Genomic DNA, 22,181 nt, shown 5'->3' with positions numbered 1-22,181 from the left:
ATTTTTTTTCTGTGTACATCTAAATCTTCGTAATATTGTTGGTCAGTTGATTTCTGCTTCAGAACCAGTCCCGTCAGGGACTGATCCGTGCCACTATCAGAATGATGAATGATACTTGAAACTACTTAGAAATGGTGTTACGCAGCAGACAGGCACATGTAAAAGTAGATTTAAGAGTATACTAAGCTGTCAGAAAGAGTCCTTAGCATCTGGAGCTGACAGTAGCCATGCATATGTGGATTGTAAGTGTTTGAATGTGTGTGTGGGTTTTTTTTCTTTTATACAGGGTGTCCCATTTATCTTGACCACCCTAAATAACTGTTTGTCCAGATGCAAATTACAAAATGTTTCAAGCAAATGTTCTTTAGCTGGCAGGGGGACATCAATCAGCATGACTGCCTTCGTTGTAGCTTTGTTTTTTTTACAAAGACATGAACAGCAGTGCGACTTTTTTTAAATGGCACGCTGTATTTTTTATTTGGAAATTCATGTATATTTGAAGGACGACTCCATCCGATGGTTCATTTATGTACTTATTTAACCTAGCAAGATTATGGCCATTGTCTGTCTCTTACATCTAGCTTAATCTACTTTTAAATGAACTTTCATATCTACCTCTCTGCCATTCAGTGTCTCCCCTGTGGTGAATAGCAATCTGCCCTGTTTCATATTCTAGTTATGCCATCCTGGATTTTTCATTGTCTGATATTGCGAACTAAACTAATAAAAATGTTTATTTTGTATGTTGCAGCACTGGGCACAACTTAATACTCGTGCATGATTCTTTGAGCTTTTTGCATCTTTTGTGATGAATTTTTTCACAGGATGGAGAATCAGTAATCACATTTACTGCCTGCTTGGTACATTTGAGTATGTACTAAAGGCTGATTTGCAACTCCATGGCGAACTGTATCTGAATTTGATGTGCCATTTTAGTTTTTAAATGCTCCATTTCAGTGACCCAATAGTTCTACATCAGCCTCTTAAGTTTTGAGTAAATATTTAGGGAATGGTCACTGATGTTCAGAACAGAATACACAGAATAGAATGATGGGGCCTGATTATTTCTTTGTAATCTATAGAAAGAAGAGGAAAGGTTAGTGAATTATGGGAAAATATGTAGTATTGAAAGAGCAATGCAACACTTTGAAAAAAAAAAAAAAAAACGAGACTGCAGGAAAGATACAAAATGCTGATACTGGAATTATTCTAAAGTGGTGCCTGTATCAAATGCTGTAAGAAAATAATAACTAGCAAATCATTAAATTTGGTTAATCCTAGCCCTTGTCATTAAATATTAAGTGAGAGGAAGTGTCTGACATTTAACTATTTGAACGGTTGATGAGGGGGTTCTTACTCTCTCCTGAAGTAACTTATTACATTACTTGCTTGCCGTACATATTACGTCTAGAGATAGAACAGTTCACAATTATTCTTGAAGTGCTGTTACAAAGACTATGTAAATAGTATGGAGAGTACTTTCTGATTAAAGAAATTTCTTGTATCATACAACATACACATATTTTCTCTTCGTCGCTTTCAATTGATCAGATTTAGTGATCTTTGACACAATATGACTGCTAAAATTATTTGTGGTGCGACATTAAAATGCATTCTATGTTTGAAGTCCATGTATGATGTAATGAAATTTAATAGTTAACAGATTTGATATAGATTTAGCTAATTAAACATAGTGCAGGCATTGTTGAATACATTTAGTGTTATTTCCCAGTTTGTATGATTTTTAATTAACTTGTATTTGAACTGAGTCAGTACTGGGGGAAGATGGATTTTTTATATGCAGAGGCAGTCAAGAACATGAGTCACTCAATTCATAATCTCTCTCTCTCTCTCTCTCTCTCTCTCTCTCTCTCTCTCTCTCTCACACACACACACACACACACACACACACACACACACACACACACAGTGTGTGGAAACAATTCAGTGGAAAGGCTTGCTCTTCACTGGGTACCATGTAACATTTATATGTTTGTCTACCAGATAGTTTTTACTATTCTCATATATTTAATTTTTTGTGCTGACAATTGTTTTACAATTTTAAATTTTAATTCTGCAGTGGATTGAAGGAGAAGAACTTTTTCCTTCATTATGAATTTCCTCCGTATGCAACAAAAGAAGTTGGACGTACTGGTGGTGTTGGCCGAAGAGAAATTGGGCACGGTGCTCTTGCAGAGAAGGGTTTACGACCTGTAGTGCCTACAGGCTTTCCATTCTCTATCAGATTAAGTGCTGAAGTACTGGAATCAAATGGTTAGTGATCAGTTTGATGTCCATCGATACATGTGTAGCATTGTAATGTAGTCATACTTACTGGTGCAGGCTAATGATATTAGACATTTCCATATAATCACTGCGGTTGGGAAAGTATTTGAAAAATGGGAAAGTTACCATTACTAAACAGTTAAAGCAGTGACTTTGCAAACACATAATTACATAAGCAGTTTGAGCTATGATAAAATGACAAAGTGTTTGAGAATATACTAAAATTTTGACCTTTACTTCATATTGCTGTGACAGCATTTTGAAAGAGCAGTATAGTCGTAACTGGCACATAATCTACTAAAAAAGTGACCAAGATTTTTACCTTGCATCCGTACTTGTTCATGTGCTCATTTTATTAGGATTACTGTTGCTATCACTGTATTCCTTGATGGTTTTGTCAGTTTTCTAGATATTTCTCTGAAATTTACACTATTGGGCCGTATGTCATACAGAGGAGACTATTTGCCTTGAATGTGCAACCATCCATGTATTCACATTGAATGTAATGTGGATGACATTGGAAAAGAAGAGAATATAGTACTTTTTCCTATTTCCTTCTTTCTTTTGGCTATTGCCAAGCAAAGCCACTGAGTGGCATGGACTCTCCAAAGACAAATGGGAGATTATTAATTGTTATATTATTGTTGAGGAGATTCAGCATTGATTTTTGTGTTCTTTTGTTTTATTTGATAAATAGAGTTTGTGTTCTTTATAAATAGTTACATAAAATGTATACACATTTGGGACCTCTGGAGGGATGAACTGAATGAGTAATTTTCAGTTTGTTGCTGTTTGTCTACAGAGTTAATCTTGTAACCTCTTTTCAAGAGTGAAATGGATAGCATCTTGAAAAGAGTGTACAAGGTGAACATCAGCAAAAGTAAAATGAGGGTAATGGAATGTAATTGAATTAAATCAGGCAATGTTGCTGAGGGATTTATATTAAAAATGTTATACTAAATGTACTAAGTTAAGTATTGCTATTTGGGCAGCAAAATAACTGATGATGGCTGAAAGGGAAGGGTTATAAAATACAGAATGGGTGTAGAATGCTGAAGGTTAGAGGGATATATCGAGTAACTAATGAGGTGGTGTTGAATCAAATTTAGGAAAAAATGAAATTATGGTCCCACTTGACTAAAAGATGGTATCATTTGATAGGACACATCCTGAGACATGGAGAATTTGCCAATTTGGTAATGAAAGGAAGAGTGTGGGGCAAAAACTGTAGAGGGAGACCGTAATAATGATGATGATGATGATAATAATAATAATAATAATAATAATAATAATAGCATCTGAGAAAGGAAAGAAATAATAATAATAATAATAATAACAATTCTATTACACTATGCTACCACCACCACCAACACCACCACCACCACCACGATTACATCAACAATGACTGCTGCTTTCTCTGTGATGACATTGTGATGAGTGCTTTTGTGGATGGTGGATCTGCAACAAGGTTTCATCTGAAGACAACATCCACATTTTATACATTGTGACAAAAGGTGAAGTAATAAGTGGAACAAACTCCCAATAAATGAAACAGATTTGAATATGGAATTCCAAATTGGGACTTGCAATGACAGACATTACAACAGATTTGATTCTGCAGTTTTAGAATGTTATCAAAAGTGAACTGTATTGCTGACATAAGGGAATTCATGAAATATCTAAAAGTGGCAACATTAGAAAGAAATCAAAAAATCATTATTTTTGAAAAATACTTGAAAGCTGTAAATCAACAACTTTTTAAAACACAGTGGAACCTCACATAGCAAGTGTAATTTGTTCCAGAATATTACTCATAGTGTGAAACACTCGTTAATCAAAATAATTTATACCATATAAATTAATATAAAATACAATAATGTATTCCATGCAGAAAAAGTACTAAACATTTTATCTTATTCATGCCATATATTCAAAGAAAATTATATATACAGTGTTATGTACTTTGAATTAATAGAGGGAAACATTCCACATGGGAAAAATATACCTAAAAACAAAGATGATGTGACTTACCAAACGAAAGCGCTGGCACGTCGATAGACACACAAACAAACACAAATATACACACAAAATTCAAGCTTTCGCAACAGACTGTTGCCTCATCAGGAAAGAGGGAAGGAGAGGGAAAGACGAAAGGATGTGGGTTTTAAAGGAGAGGGTAAGGAGTCATTCCAATCCCGGGAGCGGAAAGACTTACCTTAGGGGGAAAAAAGGACAGGTATACACTCACACACACACTCATATCCATCCGCACATACACAGACACAAGCAGACATTTCCTGCTTGTGTCTGTGTATGTGCGGATGGATATGAGTGTGTGTGTGAGTGTATACCTGTCCTTTTTTCCCCCTAAGGTAAGTCTTTCCGCTCCCGGGATTGGAATGACTCCTTACCCTCTCCTTTAAAACCCACATCCTTTCGTCTTTCCCTCTCCTTCCCTCTTTCCTGATGAGGCAACAGTTTGTTGCGAAAGCTTGAATTTTGTGTGTATGTTTGTGTTTGTTTGTGTGTCTATCGACGTGCCAGCACTTTCGTTTGGTAAGTCACATCATCTTTGTTTTTAGGTGTATTATGTACTTTATTATTCACAATACGTAACTAATTCTCTTTTACTAGGAAGCTGTCTATAGTCATTTGTTTCTGCTGATGCTTCAACACTTGGCAAAAATGCAACACAGCATTATCGTCAAATAAATTTGTAGTGCGTGTAGCCACTGCTTTATTGCATAATGATTTTTAGTGTACAAGGCAACTGATTCCTATGCTTTCAGCATTTCTCTTATTGCGCCAGAAGATTGCTGCTTTGCTGTTACTGCCACCTCCTTCTCCTCCTCCACCTCCTCTGAAGAACTCCTCTCCACAACTTCCTGTTGTGAAACACACTGCAACTCCATAAGCTCTTCAGTGGTCATTTCTTGGCTGCAATCTTCCAGAAGCTCATTGATATAATTGTTATCCACTTCTAGTCCCATGTTTTTGGCCAAAGACACAATCTCATTGACTAAAGGCTCCACAGGTACTGACTCAAATGCCTGAGAGGCACATTCGACAGTGCACTCTGACCAAAGCTTCTTCTAAGCAGTGGTGAGAGTTCTCTTGGTAACCACTTTTCACGCCTTTTCGATCATCTTGATGCATGCAACTATGTTGAAGTGATATTTCCAAAACTCTCTGGGAGTGAGATTGGTAGCTTCAGTCAACTCAAAGCAATGCTCAAAAAGTGCTTTAGAGTAGGGCTTTGTAAAGCTGGAAATAATCTGCTGGTCCATAGGCTGAAGTATCAGAGTGGTGTTGGGAGGCAAAAATCGGATCGTTATGAATTGAACTTCTTCAAGGAGGTGGTCTTGTAGGCCTAGAGAGTGCGTAGGAGCGTTGTTCACAACAAGCAAGATGTGGAGTGGCAGATTCATCTCAAGAAAATATTTTTTCACCAAAGCACTGAACACTTCATTGATCTAGTCACAAAAAAGATGACATGTCACCCAAGCTTTGTTGTAGGACCTCCCCATCACACTTAACCTGCTCTTCTGGACTTTACAATTTTTGAAGGCTCGTGGAGTTTCTGAATAGTAAACAAACTGCAGTTTAATTTTCAAGTCACTGCTTGCATTGGCACAGAATAGCAGTGGGCGATGGTCTTTCATTGGTTTCTGACCAGGCATTCTCCTCTGCTGTTATAAAGGTAAACTTCAGCATCTTTTTCCAGACTGGACCAGTCTCATCACAGTTAAAAACCCTGTTCCAGCAGATAACCCTCAGAATCTACGAGCATCTTGAAGTTGCTGACGAAGCTTTCTGCTGCCTTTGTGTCAGAGGTGGCTGCTCCGCCATGCCTGACAATGCTGTGGATGTTGGTTCTTCTCTTAAACTTCTCGAACCACATAAGGCTTCCCTTAAACAGTTCTTCGGCTGCTGATTATTCTGTCGCCTTCTTAGCGAGACTGTCAGAAATCACTCTCGCCTTTTCACAGTGATATTCTCAGTAAAAGTTTCACATTGCAATTGCTTTCCGTATGTCCATATAAGGAGCAACTTTTCAACATTGTCCAGAAAACAAAACCATTGTTTAGAAACTCTTGTCACTCCCTTTGAAACATCTGTGTCCTTAATCTTGTTCCTGTTCTTAAGGACTGTGCAAATAGTTGATGTAGACTAATTGTACGTGCATGCTAAATCAGCAATGCTCACACCACATTCGCATTTTTCAATGATTTCACATGTCATATCTAAGGTCATTTTCTAACTCTTATGGTAAAATCCTTGCACTTTTATCTTCTGGGACATTTCTATGGAGATTATTGAAAGTTGCACAAAAAAAGAAAGAAAATTGTGTGAACACAAGTTTAGAAAAATATGTGATCACAAGCTGTACTAAGATGGTAGCAGAAAGCGCTAAACCTGGACTGCAGTACATACAAAAGACATTTTTCATATGCTGTTACTGACAATGAAAGTTGTTCATACTGTTGAACGTTTGCTACGCGCAAACAGCTGGTGACATTATACTAAATCATTGTCACTCACTATGTGAAAAATCGCTTGTTAAATTAGTAATTTTTTTATAATTTGTTTTGATTGTTATGCGAACTGCACATTACGGCAGGTGCTCGTTAAATGAGGTTCTACTGTTATGAATTCAAAGTGTTGTAAGAATATTTTAGAGAACAATTTAATTCCTTATGTCCTGTGTGCCTTTGATAAACTTCCTCTTCCTGTTTGTGTATGAAAATCTCTGACTAGTGACACACAGCATTTGTGATTCTGCCAAACTGCACCTTTCCCATCTTAGCTAAATCTGATTGGTGGGGAACTTTATTGATGCTTTTTGATCATCTTGGTCAGACTAACCATTTATGAGTATAACGGGGCTCTCATCTGTTTTGTGAAAGACAGTTGATTTTGGAAAAAAAAAGGTATACATTGCTCTTGCATTATGTCCTATTACTGTTTGCAGCATGACTGGTAAATAAAACAAAACTGGACACCAATAGCACGAGTTGCTGTCAATCTGTACTAAGTGAGATTTAAACAGCATTTAATTCACCAGATGTAAGGATTTGTTATGCCTGCTTCATCGTACTAGTACTCAATCTGATTTCCTGCAGTAGTACACTGTTATACTGTATGTTTGCAAGTCTATTACTGAAGCACAGCACTCAGAGCTGTTCGATGTAGGACTCATTTATGTCTACTAACTGGGAATTTATTCCACTTTTTGTGTGTATAGCAAGCCCCCTCTTTTTTTTTTTTCATTATATTATGCAAACAGCAATGTGATACCAACTTGTATCCTTCTAGAGGCGTATGCCCAATTTTATAGGCTTTGCATGTTGTAACAGTATAATCCAAACAAAATTGAAAAGTAACAATATCTTGCAAGCAATAACTTTGTGTGGATTATATATTCTAAATTAGGAGTATATCACTATCATCATCATTCTCTCTATCAACTTGAATATCTGGTATAATAACCCAGTTCTGACTGTCATGTACTTCCGTAGATGTTATCGCAAAAACATGTTTAATAACATAGCGTAATGCAGAGAATTTGAATAACTGTACATTCTATTCACAGTCCAGTCAATGGTATGTACTTGCACACTTCAACCAACAAACCAACAGGACATAACACGCAAAACAATGAGAACAAACACTGGAAGGTTTACAGACTGCCACCCCATTTTATTCACCAATGGCACAAACAAGTTCCATGAAACAAACAAATGTATGGTGTTGGATTGCATATTATATATTGCCAACTGCATCTAATCATGAAGTCTCTGAATTACTGTATGGTATGTACTGTATTTGCTGAAATGGAGGCCTACCTTATTTTTTCGTTTTTGTGGTCCAAAAATGCACCTGTGGCTTAGACTAAGGGGAAAGCCTAAGAAAATTCCAAAAAATGCTGCTAGAAGCTACCACAAGTAGTTATTTTGCCACAGAAGCCACTGTGCTTCAAGTATTGAATGTTAATTATTTTTTATTGTGGGGGGAAATTAAAATTTAATACTGCTTATCTTTGAATTTAGCAGTTCTTCAAATATTCATAGCATAAAAATAAATCTCATTACGTAAACACCATCAATATGAATATTTTAAAGAAACTTTCAGAAATTGGCAAGCATTGTAGGACCAGTTTTTCATTTCTATAGCTTCAGCTGTCTGAAGCTGTCTGCACATGTCAGTGTACATTGAGGAAATTTTCAATGCTGCCAATAATCAAGCCATAACAGTAATAAGTTTTTCACTACCTCAATTTAATTTTATAGTCATGAGTACAAATACATTCCATATTTGAGTGTCAGCATCCTTGTAAATGAGCTTCTATAAAACCTTGTTACTTCTGAGAGAGATTTCTACCCCCTTCTGCACACACCCTCCCTCAAACTTCATTTGTGTTTCTTCCACTGACCCCAAGGCCTATGAGAACAATGCTAGCTACAGTGTTTGCATTTGTATTTCATCCTTTGTTTCAGTCTGCTTTAGTACCTTTGTGAAGTGCCAGATCTTAGTCTGCCATGATGGAATGTATTCACAAAGTTGAAAAGAGAGGTTATTTCTCTCACATAGGAAACATCAAATCTTGCTGCAGGGCAGTGGTACAGGATTGATGAGAGTAACATAAGGTGGTGGACACAGCAAAAGGAATAACTTTTTCTTTTTAGCTTCATCCAGCAATAGGAAAATATTATCTGGGCCACTATCACACATAAGAAGTTGAGCTGAATGATTTTGTTAGGGAGCAATGACGAAGTGCTTACCTGTGAGAGTAGAAATTAGCCAAGTTAAAATGCATGAAATCGCTCAACAGTAGAAAATCATGAATTTCAAAGGAAGCTACAACTGAGTTGCTTGTTTCATGAAACGTTAGGGATTTTCTCTTTGTAAGTGCACTTCAGTTGCAGTTGAGTTGCTGGTTTCATGAAATGTTGGGGATTTTCTCATTGTAAGTGCACTTCAGTTGCACAGAATGTGCCAGAAAACTATAAGGAAAAACTTATTGAATTTCAGCACTTCATAATCAGATGGTGCACTGAAAATAAATATCTTCTTGGTCCACTAGGTAATGTGGATTAAGTTCCGGTGTATTTTGATATGCCAACAAATTATATGGTAGAAACAAAAAGGAACAAAGATGTCAAGACACTGTCTGCGGGTGGCGAAAAGCGGGGCAAGTATATCATGCTTGCTTATATAGCCAATGGCTATAAACTGCCACCATTCATTGTTTTTTAATGCAACACATTACCCAAGTTGTAAGTATTTCAAAAAAGTGTTATTGTACATGCTAATGAAAGTGGCTAGTTCACAGAGGACATGGTATTACAGTGGACTAACTTGTATAACAATGTCATCGTGGTGCCTTGCTAGGTTTGCCAAACAAGCAAAATTTCTGTGTTGTACTTTTGCTTTTCATTTTTGATTTATTTTCTCTCTAGGTATGTGACGGTATTTAGAATATACTGCTACAAATGAGAAGACATCATGTGTGTTTCTTATTTGTGTGTTCATGTGATAATTATTTATGTCTTTTTGTTCTGTTATGTGCTGTAAATTTGTATTTTTGTTTGCCACATTATTGAAGGTTTCTTCATAAGACAGGTCTGAGGTCTACCATGAACCGGCGTGAGCCTATTTCCTAGAAAAAATGGTCCTCTCCTAAATGGTGAAAGAAGTTGAATTCTTACGAGACTTTATAATGTAGGTGCTGAACTTAGTTGGGATGGGAAAAAGAGTGGAAAGCAGGGCACTTGGTGATGGTAGGAAAAAACCTTTGAAAGAAAAGACTGTTTCCAGTTACCAGTGGAAGTTTTATTTCTCCAAAAGCCTACACCAGAGGGGTACACTACTCAAATTCGCAATGGCAACAGGAGGCTGCCACAGTTAAATTGAGAGGCATTGCGCCACCAGAGGGTGGAACTATGGACATGTCTGGTTGCGGACCAGCCTGGCAGGCAAGAGAATGTTCTCAGTACCGACACATTCTCATCAACCCGTCTGTCATTCCCCATGTGATTCCCCCTGCCCCTCCCCCCCAATCTTTATATTGTGGGCAGATGGTGCGTCAGTAGGTGTCCCTCAGTCAGCAGTACTAAACATAGCATCTGTATTCAGCGGTACTACCATGGGACAATGTTCGCTTGGACTGAGTGTTTGTGTTACACAAAACATCTGGTACTATGCCGACTCAGGCTCCAGCACTGTCTTCCCAAGGAGGCAGTACTGTGTGTCATAGAAAGACAATTAAAATAGAAAATTAAAAAAAAAGATGAAACCCCCTTTTTCCTCTTAATAAAACTGCTCGCCATGCACAATACTAGCATTGACCGACCATATAAGGAAACAACAAAAATCTCTACTGTGTTCAGGTCTGCAGTGCAGTGAGACCTGCCTTTAGCATCACTGCCCACAACCCACCTGTGTGTGGCTCCTAATTACGACAGCCGGTATTGTAGGTGGCCTTGCCCAAATTTGTTTGTCGAACAATATTGACAGATGTAGGAGACGCTGCAAGAGAGAGATTTTCCTCAGTGATGACAATACTTACAGTTTGCACTTTGTACAGATTACTTGTGCTGGAATTGATTCTGTGTGGACAAATTATATTGTTTAGAAGGGTACAAAAGTCATCTAATAAAGTACCCTATGCAACGTCTGGCAGAGCTGATACAAATGAGTGTCTTGAATATGTAGAGTTGCCAAATTTATATTCTTTAAATAAAGTGCAGTACTCTGCCAAACTGAAATGTAGCTTTCTTGGATGAAAACAGTTTTATTGAAAGAAATAAAAAAAAAAATACTTTGGATGACATTCATGTGATATGGAAAGAATGCACAACTCAAACATGAGTTGCAGTATAGTCTGTAAATGCTTTTGTGGCCCTACTGCCCCAGTTGTGCTCAGAATATTTCAATAGATATTGTGAATTTTCACTGCTGTCACTGTTTTTGAAGTAACAGTAAATTTAAGTATCCAACAGGCTAAATTTAATTCCATGCGATTTACTTCAAGTAAGTACTAGTCCCCACAAATCTCCGAGAGGTGGGGCCACTTTATACTTTATCCATCATATGATGAGCTATATTTGTTTTGATTTTTAAGAACGACTTGAAATAACCGTTAATTTTTTTTCTCCCTTGAGTTTGATGTCTGGGGTTTGGCATGCTTCCAGGTCGGCTTACATTTAGATAAACATGGTATTTTGCATCAACATCTATGGAAGTAAATGGTGTTCAAGAATATGTTACTGTTGTAATTGTTAAATTTTATGAAGGTGTTGTTGATTTACTCACTTATTTGGAACAAATTGTTCTACTTGATGTTACTGCTTACAAGACCTTAATACTTTCCAAAACTTTTTGGAGGTGTTCATGTCAAGCAAATGCATCTTATACATTGGAAAAACTTGGTACATTAATTTTTGTTTTGATGTACATTAAGTCCTAATGAATCATTGGCTATATAGTGTAAAGCACATGACATTGTAGCAAAGTCTTAGGTTGTTGAAGATGTATCCATCATACTGTCAAAGCTGCAGTTTTTACTAATTGCTTTGACTCTGTTTAAGTTATTCTCCAGCTTAGTTGTTCAGAAACATTTGACATATCTTTTTTTTAAAAAGTGAGAGTGTGTTGAATGCTTATGGCAATTGGTTGTAAGTGTAAATTCTTACTGGAAACATTCAGATGTATACCATCCCCTGTTTGATGCAGTGGGGTATGAAGCGATATCTAAATCACACCCAAGCTTGCCAACCCCAACCCACATCCCCCCCCCCCCCCCCTCCATCCTTTTGAGTGACTGTCAATCTGATGCCTTGCATTTACATGTCACTGTGATACTCCTCATTTTGTGTGTCCATAGGCTGGCACACCACAAACATCATATTTCTTCTGGATATATGTTTAATTAGATAGTTGCAAATCAGTACGATTTCATTTTGCATGCAAGTTCTTATTAGGCGTTGGTAATTGGTAGCATCCAGATAGTTTTTACATTTGGATGGTAACATAAGATAACAGCCTCCAAATATTAATTACTTTTTTGTTGCTTGCAAGGGAAACTCCTCATTGCATTTAGTGGTAGGAGAGCCCAGTGGGCAACCCATTAAAAACTGAACACAAATCAAGCATGAAAACAGGAAGAAGGTGTACTGAACTGTGAATTAAAAAAGCAAAATAGAAACAGTGAATGGTCAAAACTTAACAAGTGCAACATTGAGCGAAGGACACAAGCAATGGCGTCATGGTCAAGTGATCACGGTGTTGGACTGGCAAATTGACGAGCTGTGTTCAAAGCTCCCGTTTTCCTTTTATTTATTTTATTTCTTTTCAGTTTTCACTGTATTCAAATGTGTCTGTGTTGCAACAGCGGGTTGTAAGGAAGGGATCTATAATGAAAGTTAATTCTGCACAACTACTCTAGCAGCAGCTGAAAGGAAATAGCTTTCAAATGGGAACCACAAACCTTTGATGACAAGATGACAAGTCAGCCGAATCCTTCACTGGGAAACACATCTGGTGTGTAATGCATGGCATTAGTGACAGTATGTCTGTTATATGATAGTGAGAGTGAGAGCCGGGTGAGTGAGAGAGATATGTCTCCTTGCCCAGTTTAGTTGTTCATGTGAATGTGAATGTGATCACTCCCAAGAAAGTGGTGAAAACATAATAGTTTGTCACATAAGCTGCAACAAATGAACACAACAGTTTCACGATCGCCCAGATTCTCTGTACTCTGTCAAAACATATGTTTTTAATGTTTTTGAAGCTGTGTTCCATTTTGAAAGTTTTGACTCTTGAATTCCTTTGTTGTAACATAGTTACAGCCATTTATGTATTGTTTTCGTGTCTGTGAAACGTTTGTGTGCTATCTCGCCTGCTCTCACTATTTGTCACATTCACTTGCAACGGTAATGTATTCACACCACATGACTTAAATTCTATAACTAATGTATAGTATGACAACAGCCAAGACTACAGAAAGAGAACAAACATTTCAATGTGGACAGCTTTATAAGCAGTGAAAAAAATAAAATAAAATAAAAATAAATAAATGAAAATAAATGACATGAGAGGTTTTAGCACACAAATCACCCACTTTGCAGTCCAACACCATGACCACTTACCGCAACGCCTTGGTTCTTACATTCTACTCACTGTTGCACTTGTTAAGCTTGGACCATTCGCTGTTTTTATTCTGCTTATTTTTTCATAGTTCAGTACACTTTCTTCCTTTTTTCATGCTTTATCTGTGTTCAGTTTTTGATGGGCTATCCACTGGGCCCTCTTCTCACTAAATCTGAGGAGGATGCAATGGGGATGTTCCCTTGTTGGTATCAAGAATTACTCTTTGTATTCAAACTGATAGCTCTCATGTTATTATTATTACTATTATTATTATTATTATTATAGAAACTGTTTTCACTATGAGCTCTCTCAGTAATAGTAGGTGTTATATCTTGCATGATTAGATCACTTGTGGTGACTTTCTTTTCATAAAATATTGATTAATTCTGTCATAACTTTGTCAAAGCACAGAAAAACCAGAGATCTTATTATCTTTGTATTTTCCGTAGAAGTTAATTTTTCAATCACACCTCTTTTCAAAGCAACCAATTTTGATTCAAATATTCAGGATAGCGTAATTGTAAATAAAAGGTTCAGATTACTGTTTTCAGATGTTATAATTACTTTTCATCACATAACAACTTCACATTGGTTTGTTTTGTCACAGAACACAGCACAGTGTACAATTTTTGGCATGAAGAAACTTTAAATAAGTTCATCTAAGTTTATCCCGAAGTGGCCAGACTTGAACAGAACAGAATGATACATGTTCTTCATAGTTTAAATTTTTTACAATTAAAATAATAATTGGCACAGGGAAACTGAACAGAATGGCATCATCACCCTCCAGGGGTCCATAAACCTTTTGTGGGTACATGTGTGGGTGGCTTGCACATGGCACTGAGCTAGTGCAGCCTCTTTTCTGTCTGAGCTGCGTTTCCTTCCCCTTATCCATGCCTTCCCATCCTCACTCCTCCCCCTTCTGCCCCTCATCTTTTTCTCCAATATTTCCCTTTTTGATGATCCAGCTATTCCCTCGGTTTTGCTATTTCTTTATGGCCTTGGACTTTAATCCCACTCTCCCATATTTTTCTGTGTTTTCTGTTCCCCCATGAGGTTTGACTTCCCTTTCTGAGTTGTTTCTTTAGTGTGAGCCCCTTTTGGGAAAACTCCCTTCCTAGCATCTCCAGTGCGGGTTCCTCCCTCCACACCCTCCTTCCTCAACATAGTCTACATCGCCCCTGCCCCCTCCCTGCTAGGTCACCAGCAACAGCTAGCCCACGTGATGGGGCTGTTATGTACCCAACTGGCTGAGCCTCCTCACAACACAGGGTGCTCACCACTGGAACCTGAGCTGTCATTGCCTCATGTCTGCCTAGGTGACGTGTGCGGGTGACATCATAGGGTGAGCACCTGATCAGAGTGGGAGGTACCAGGATGGACCCTCTGGATATGAAGCACACTAAGCTCCGCACTTCTAGCTGCTCTTCTGTGGGCATATCTTCAGATAGGAACAGTTTCCTCTCTGCTCCTTTTCTTGATACCTTGGCCTTCCCTCCGTAGTCACTTCCTGGGAGGAGGGCCAAGCCCGCCAGCTTGTGGTGAAACCATTTCCCTGTTACTTAGTTTGTTCCAGGACAGACGGGGACACTTTCACTGCTACCAAACCATTGTTTTTTGTAGAACTCATTGAAGATAAATTTGGTGAAGTTGACTCCTTTAGTAAGATGCGACCTGATTCTCCACTGATTAAAACCTCTTCTGCCAGTCAATCAGCTTCCCGTTGTGCTTGTGAGTGCTTAGAAGACATCCCAGTGGGCATTACTCCTCACTAGCCCTTAAATAAGACACAAGGCATTATTTTCCACAAGGACCTCCTCCTTCAATATGATGAGGAACTCAGGACTAATCTGATATGGCGCAGCGTTCATTTCGTCTGCTGAGTCCAGAGAGGTCGTACGGGCAATTGGGCCAATACCAGCACTTTCATCCTGGCTTTTGAGGGTGATACCCAACTGGAAAATTAATATTGTGGTTTACCATCACAACATGAAGCCCTATATCCCACCTCCCCTACACTCTTTCTGGTGTCTCCGTTTTGTTCACATGCCTTTGTGATGTGAGATGACTCGTATTTGTGACAACTATGGCTGCCCTCTCTATGTAGGGTGCCCTTGTACCCCACTGCCCAAGTGTGTGAACTGTTCTGGCACATTCTCCCCACTGAGCAGATTGCTTGATCTATGAAGGGGGAAGGAAGATTCAGGAATTCAAAACTCTCAATTGTCTATCCTACTCTGAAGCCCAGCAGAAATTTGAGTCTCCACCTGGTACCTTTAATGACTACCTTTACTTCTGTTGCATCCTTTCCTCCTCCTCCTCCTCCTCCTCCTTTCTCCTTGCCTCCATCCTGTCCACCTTACATTTCCTCTTCCTTCACATTTCCTGTTCCCTCCCTTCATGGGACTGCTGCTTCACCTAGGCCAGAGAAGAAACCCTCTTCTCTGGCACCTGCTGGGGATGGGGCTCCCTCTAGGTTCCCACCTCCCTGCCATCTCCAGGGTAAGAAATCTATTACTTAGTCGGATACGGGACTCGTGCTCTGTGGGCTTACAGGTCGTTCATTCTCTTTTGGATGTTTGACATTGCTGTGAATTGCTCTCTTGCCATCCACACCTCTTCTCACCTTCCAAAGGAGAAGAAGAAGATGCTTAAGTCTCGGGACAAGTTGCCCTTGACATCCAAGGGGGTGTCACCCCCTCCTTCTCAATCAGTGTCTCAACATTAATAGATATCACTCCTTCCTTACTAGTGATGGACACTGTCTCAGCACTGTGACTGATTCTGACCTGTTCAACGCCTGTCCATGCTCTTATACCCTCCAATGGAACTGTAATTGTTTCTATTGTCACCTTCCAGAATTGCAGTCTCTTCTTTCTCTCTACTCTGTAGCTTGCATTATATTGCAGGAATCTCATTTCCTGGAGACTCATTTGCTGACTCTTCATGGTTTCCAAGCCTTGTGCTGGACTGCCCCCCCCCCCCTCCCCCCTGCGAGCCTCTGGTGGTGTCTATACATTGTTCTGCACAGACATCATTAGTTCCCGGTTTTTGCTTCAGACTGCACTGGAAGCAGTGGCTGTTCGGATCCACTTAGACTTTGCAGTAACAATATGCGGTCCTTATCTTCCCCTAGACCAGCCTCCAAAGCTTACTGTTCTTCTTGCCCTCCTCATGTTTGTGGTGCGTGTTTGACGGTGGTCCACATTTTGCTGGACTGTCCTAACCCAGCTGCCCTGTGGTGGACTCTTAAATCTTCCTGACTCGTTACTCTGCTATTAGCAGATGATGCCTCAGCAGTTGACCTGGTTTTATAGTTTATTTGTGAAGGGGGTTTTTATCACTCTCTGTGAAGGAAGGCGCCCCATCCTCGTTGGCCCATTTAGGGGTTGGCAGGATGGAATATTGCTCCCTGTGCCCTAAACAGGAGTTTGCTATCTGGGCTTGGCAGTCCTCCCGGCTCTTGCACTATTCGTTCTTTTGCTCTTCTTCCCCCTTCTCATCTTTTCTGTGTGACTTGATGTTCTTCCTCTGTTTTCCTGTGCTTCTCTCGCGCTGTCCTCTTTATTGTTGGGTGGAGTGCCTCTAGTAAGTGGAGTGGCGGTGGGAGTGGGGAGTAATGTCTCCCATTGCAGTTTCTGCCTTTGAGGGCCTCCAGCTGTTCACTGGATGGGGCACCTCGCCCTCCTTTCTTCGCCTCCCCTTTTCATCCTTTCTTGCTGCTTTATCTAGGCTTTGTTGACCTTCGACAGACCTTGGGACTTTCTTTCCTTGGGTTTTGTGCACTAGGCCCTTCTTTGATGTGTTGTTTTGTTGCCTTGCCTTGTTGTTCAAAGTGGGAGGGACAGATGATGACCTCACAGTTTACTTTCTTTCATCCTTAAACCAACCAAAATTTCATCCTTAAACCAACCAAAATGGCGTTATCATCTTGTGGTCGCTGGTCATTGACTAATGTTGTCACTCTGCTGGCACAGCAGTGGACCACTCACAGTGAATTATGAGAGATATTGTTGCTCCAATCCCCACTCTTTCAACATGAAACATAAAAATTACATGCTTTGGAACATTTATTGTGTTCAAACATTATGAATTATCTCGAAGAGAATGGTCTGTTGACACACAGTCAACACAGATTTAGAAAACATCGTTTTTGTGGAACACAACTAGCTCTTTACACACACGAAGTGTTGAGTGCTATTGACAAGGTGTATCAAATTGATTCTATATTTCTAGATATCCAAAAGGCTTTTGACACTGTACCACACAAGTGGCTTGTAGTGAAATTGCATGATTATGGAATATCATCTCAGTTATGTGACTGGATTTGTGATTTCCTGTCAGAGAGGTCACAGTTCATAGTAATTGACAGGAAGTCACCGAGTAATACAGAAATGAGTTCTGGCATTCCCCAAGGTAGTGTTATTATAGGCCTTCTGCTGTTCCTTATCTATGTAAACGATTTAGGAGACAATCTGAGCAGTTGCCTTAGGTTGTTTGCGGATGATGCTGTCATTTTTCTTGTAGTAAACTCATCAGAAGATCAAAACAAATGATTTAGAAAAGATATCTTAATGGTGCAAAAATTGGCAATAGACCCTAAAAAATGAAAAGCGTGAGGTCACCCACATGAGCACTAAAAGGAAGCCATTAAACTTCAGTTACATGATAAATCAGTGTAATGTAAAGGCCGTAAATTCAGCTAAATACATAGCTATACTAAATTATGAACAATTAAATTTGGAAAGAACACATTGAAAATGTTGTGGGGAAGACAAACAAAACAGTGCGTTTTATTGGCAGAACACTAGAAAATGTAACAGATCTACTAAAGAGACTGCCTACGCTATGCTTATCCTTCCTCTTTTGGAGTACTGCTGTGTGATCTGGGATCCTTACCAGATATGATTAACAGACTAAATCGAGAAAGTTCAAAGAAAGCAGCACACTTTGTATTATCACAAAATAGGAGAAAAAGTTTCACGGACATGACACAGGATTTGGGATGGAAAATTTCAATGACTGACTTTCTCCTCCAAATGTTAAAATATTTTATTGATGCCAGCCTACATAGGGAGAAATGATCATCATCATAATATAAAGGAAATGAGAGCTCACACGGAAAAGTATGGGTGTTCGTTTTTCCACGCGCCGTTCAAGAGTGGAATAATAGAGAATTATTGTAAAGGTGGTTCAATGAACCCTCTGCCAGGCATTTAAATGTTATGTGCCGAGTATCCATGTAGATGTAGACATATTTCATAAAATCATGAAGTGACAAAAATCTTGAATTATATTTTCAGAGAATCCTTACACCACTTGTGCGGCAAAGGCAGAAATGTGCATGACAAATTCTGCCACACTTCCATGTTTGATAGAAACAAAACATAAGTATATTGTTGCCTCACTCAGATCGACACGAACTACTCAGTAGTGTGAGGAGCTTTCTCAGCAGTGCCCTACCAGATGACATCTTCAGTTGCGTAATTGAGATTACAAACGAAATAGTTGCCCCTCACTTTCTCCAGTAATAACTACATGACCTTCTTTACCAAGATATTTTCTCCAAAGAATCTGTATCACAGGATACATCGCTGAATCCTGCACCTGGGTTAAAAATAATTATTGCATTGGATTCACTGATCAGAGTGTCATGTACTAGTTCTGACAGCCCGCTCCCACGATTTCTCTCTAGCAGAATGATCTCCTTGGTCTTTTTAACCCTGTGAACAGTGTTAATGTTAACTTTCACTTTCTTCCTGTACCTTGCCAGACAAGCTTGGAATCCTTTGAATTAGCTGGACACATTTGTCTCCAGCCTCCAGAGCACTGAAACTCTTTTTGACATCTAGATCAATGCTAGCAGACTTACGGTATCTCTTAAATGTCACTTGATTTGGCAGATTTGACCACAGTCCAGTCCTACATCTTATTCCTAACTTTACTGGTGCCATGTGCAGCTATTAGCTGTTCCAATTTTACCTGTGCTAGTCTCAGATCGACTTGAGTTTCAGGGTCAATTGCTCCTTCGACTACTGCGGCACCAAATGAAAGCAACATTGCCTTCCAAGGAGGTTGCCTGACAGCACTCTGATAGTCTTCACACTGTTGACTTTTACCACTACTCTGCAGTAGCATCCGCACTTGTCCATTGAGATAATACTTTAAAATTCTGTGCTGTGCCGTATTTAACTGAAAATGACTAGCTTACAATATTTACTTTATGGGAACAGGTATATGTGAATTAGTAATTTTACTTTAACAAAATATCAAGTTACTAAATACTTTTCAGTTAATAATATTGTTTACCATATGTGGTTTAAGTGGCACTATCATTTATGCTAAGCATAAACTTCAAAGTAAAATTAAGTAATGCAAGTAAAAATCTTGCATCTTCTGAATTAATGTAAAATTTATTTCTGCTCTTTTAGGAACTGTTAACTATTGTTGCTGCAGTACTTTGCCCAATGTCATTCTGGGAATCAGTGTCTGTTATCAGTAATTGTACACCAATACCGTAAACTTAGGTGTACGATGCTTCAGACATATGTATACTGACACTTGCACTGCTCCATATACCTTCAAATTAAAGTTGAATTTAATTGGTATTTCTATAGCTGCCTCTTATCACTAAAATAATTGAATTTGAGACTGTTTCAAAAACTGTTCCCCCTCCCCCCCCCTACACACACACACACACACACACACACACACACACACTCTCTCTCTCTCTCTCTCTCTCTCTCTCTCTCTCTCTCTCTCCGATGGGAGGTGGTTTGCTATGGTGGGTGCTGTTGTAATAGTAACTGTGTTTTTGTAGTGAGAAGTACTTAGATTTTGTTAAGTGGAAAATATTAAGAAGCTGGATAAATTAGTAAGTTGAAATAATTTGACAGTCCTCGTGGTGTAGGACGTCTCAGGGTAAGCTTTGTGATTTGTGCATGACAAAAATGGATCTGGGCACCCAGTGTTATATTGTGTAAATGAAACACGTGTGAACAATAGGAGACAAACTACTACCGTTTGAGCCTCAGGTCCTTCATCTGACAAAAATGGAGTAAATATTGGAGAAAATTCAGGGATAAAGTTGGATGGTCCCAAGGACATTAAATCAAGATAGACTCCAGGTCATGAAGAGGCAGAGCTCAGCAATGAAATGCTACCAACAGACAAATTTTAAAATCCGAGATAGTCTGAAAATAGTGACATACGTGAAACAGGTCATCACCCAGAAAAAAATAGGAGAAAGGATTAAATATAGGAGAACACACAACAAAAAGAAAAAAAAGATCTAGCTGCAAAATAAGACATAAAATGAGGAAATAAACTGGCCAGTAATTGTGAAGAAATAGCGAAGGCAATGGAAGAAGTGGGGAGGTGCTGGGGTTAACAGCTATACAATGTGTAACCCAGTAGCAGCTTATAGGGCCGTGCACATTAAAAAAGAAAAAGGTATGATGTGCTGTTTTTTCTTAAGCTCTCAGTTTTAAGTCACTTTTCTTTTGTGGAGAGACCTGACCCTATTGCATTTTACAGACTGTTTGCATTTCCTAAACAGGCCCAAGGGACAGGTACTGAACTGAACAACTAACAGGCACTCCATGCAGTGTCGTGCAACCCTCAACACATGCACGGAATGCTGCTTTCTGAAGCAAATAATTTGAAAGGCAAGTGACAGGTCTTTGTTTCTTAGTAGAAATATCTGGAAATTATCTTTTCTGTGACGACATTACTTAAAAATCTTTTAACAGTATTCTGTGCCCTTTTTTGTGTTAGGTCAAATCAGATTTGCTGTCAGATTTTCATTTACTTTTTATTATTATTTGCTTGCTGGTATAATGATGTTCATTATTCAAAATGAGTGATGTGAGGGAGCTATGGGGGCAAACTATTGTGTAAATTCTGAGAGCAGTTCTTTATTTATGGTTAAAGAACATTGATTTGAATGCAGTTGGTTTCTGTAGGAAACTTTTGAAATTCCTGTAATTGAACTGATAATGGAATGGAGGTCGACTCAGTAAACTGAATGACAAATGATACCTACACAAAATGCACATTAACTTTGGTATCAGTACCAGTAGTTTTGAAATAAAGGTATTTTGTTATTAAGCAGCTATGTTAATAAATGTTACATTCACTAGCTTATGTGCTTAATACCAAAATACCCCTTTAATGAAAATTAATCAATCACTTATCAGAACAGTTTCTGCATTGTGGGAACCCTAGGACTGTGATATCATAGAACTACCTTTTCTAGTACTACTTTTCATACACACAAACTCATAACACATATGTTAAATTTTGCTGCACTTCCCCCACATCAGTCTTTAGTCCTTTGATCTGGTTAGCTTGCAATCAGATTTCTGTCATTTCTTTTAGTGCCTTGTTATCATCTTTTAGAGCATCCTGTAATGTTTCTTTAATCATTTGTATGTCTTTCAGCCTCGTGTTTGATTTAGATGTTTGAATTTAACGATTTTAGTTTAACCCTTTCTGCGACAATTACATGGTTATAATTATAAGCTACAATTGACTTAATACTTCCCCTGTCACTCTCAAGTCATATAACACTTTCACAATCCTGTATGTATATATTATATTTCACACATCAGTTTTATGCAGACAGTGCTGTACATGACACATCATTCACAAATTCAGTTGAGTATCTCATTTTTTGCATGGCTCCAGCTGCTATCTGTGTGCTGGCCCAATTACACTCCTAAGACCATGGTACTGGATGCATG

At 38.7% G+C, this 22,181-nt stretch overlaps 1 protein-coding gene across 1 annotated transcript in view; it reads left to right on the top strand.

Moving 5' to 3' along the window:
• Positions 1–22,181, top strand: part of LOC124608423 (polyribonucleotide nucleotidyltransferase 1, mitochondrial) — a 142,776-nt gene that overhangs the window by 53,560 nt on the left and 67,035 nt on the right. Inside the window, exon 4 of the mRNA XM_047139984.1 lies at positions 2,081–2,274. Within this exon, the coding sequence (XP_046995940.1) occupies positions 2,081–2,274 (194 nt within the window). The remainder of the gene's footprint in view (positions 1–2,080; positions 2,275–22,181) is intronic.

Source organism: Schistocerca americana, chromosome 1 (assembly GCF_021461395.2).
Source record: "Schistocerca americana isolate TAMUIC-IGC-003095 chromosome 1, iqSchAmer2.1, whole genome shotgun sequence".
NCBI classification, from domain to species: domain Eukaryota; kingdom Metazoa; phylum Arthropoda; class Insecta; order Orthoptera; family Acrididae; genus Schistocerca; species Schistocerca americana.
This window is presented reverse-complemented; position numbering and strand designations above follow the sequence as displayed.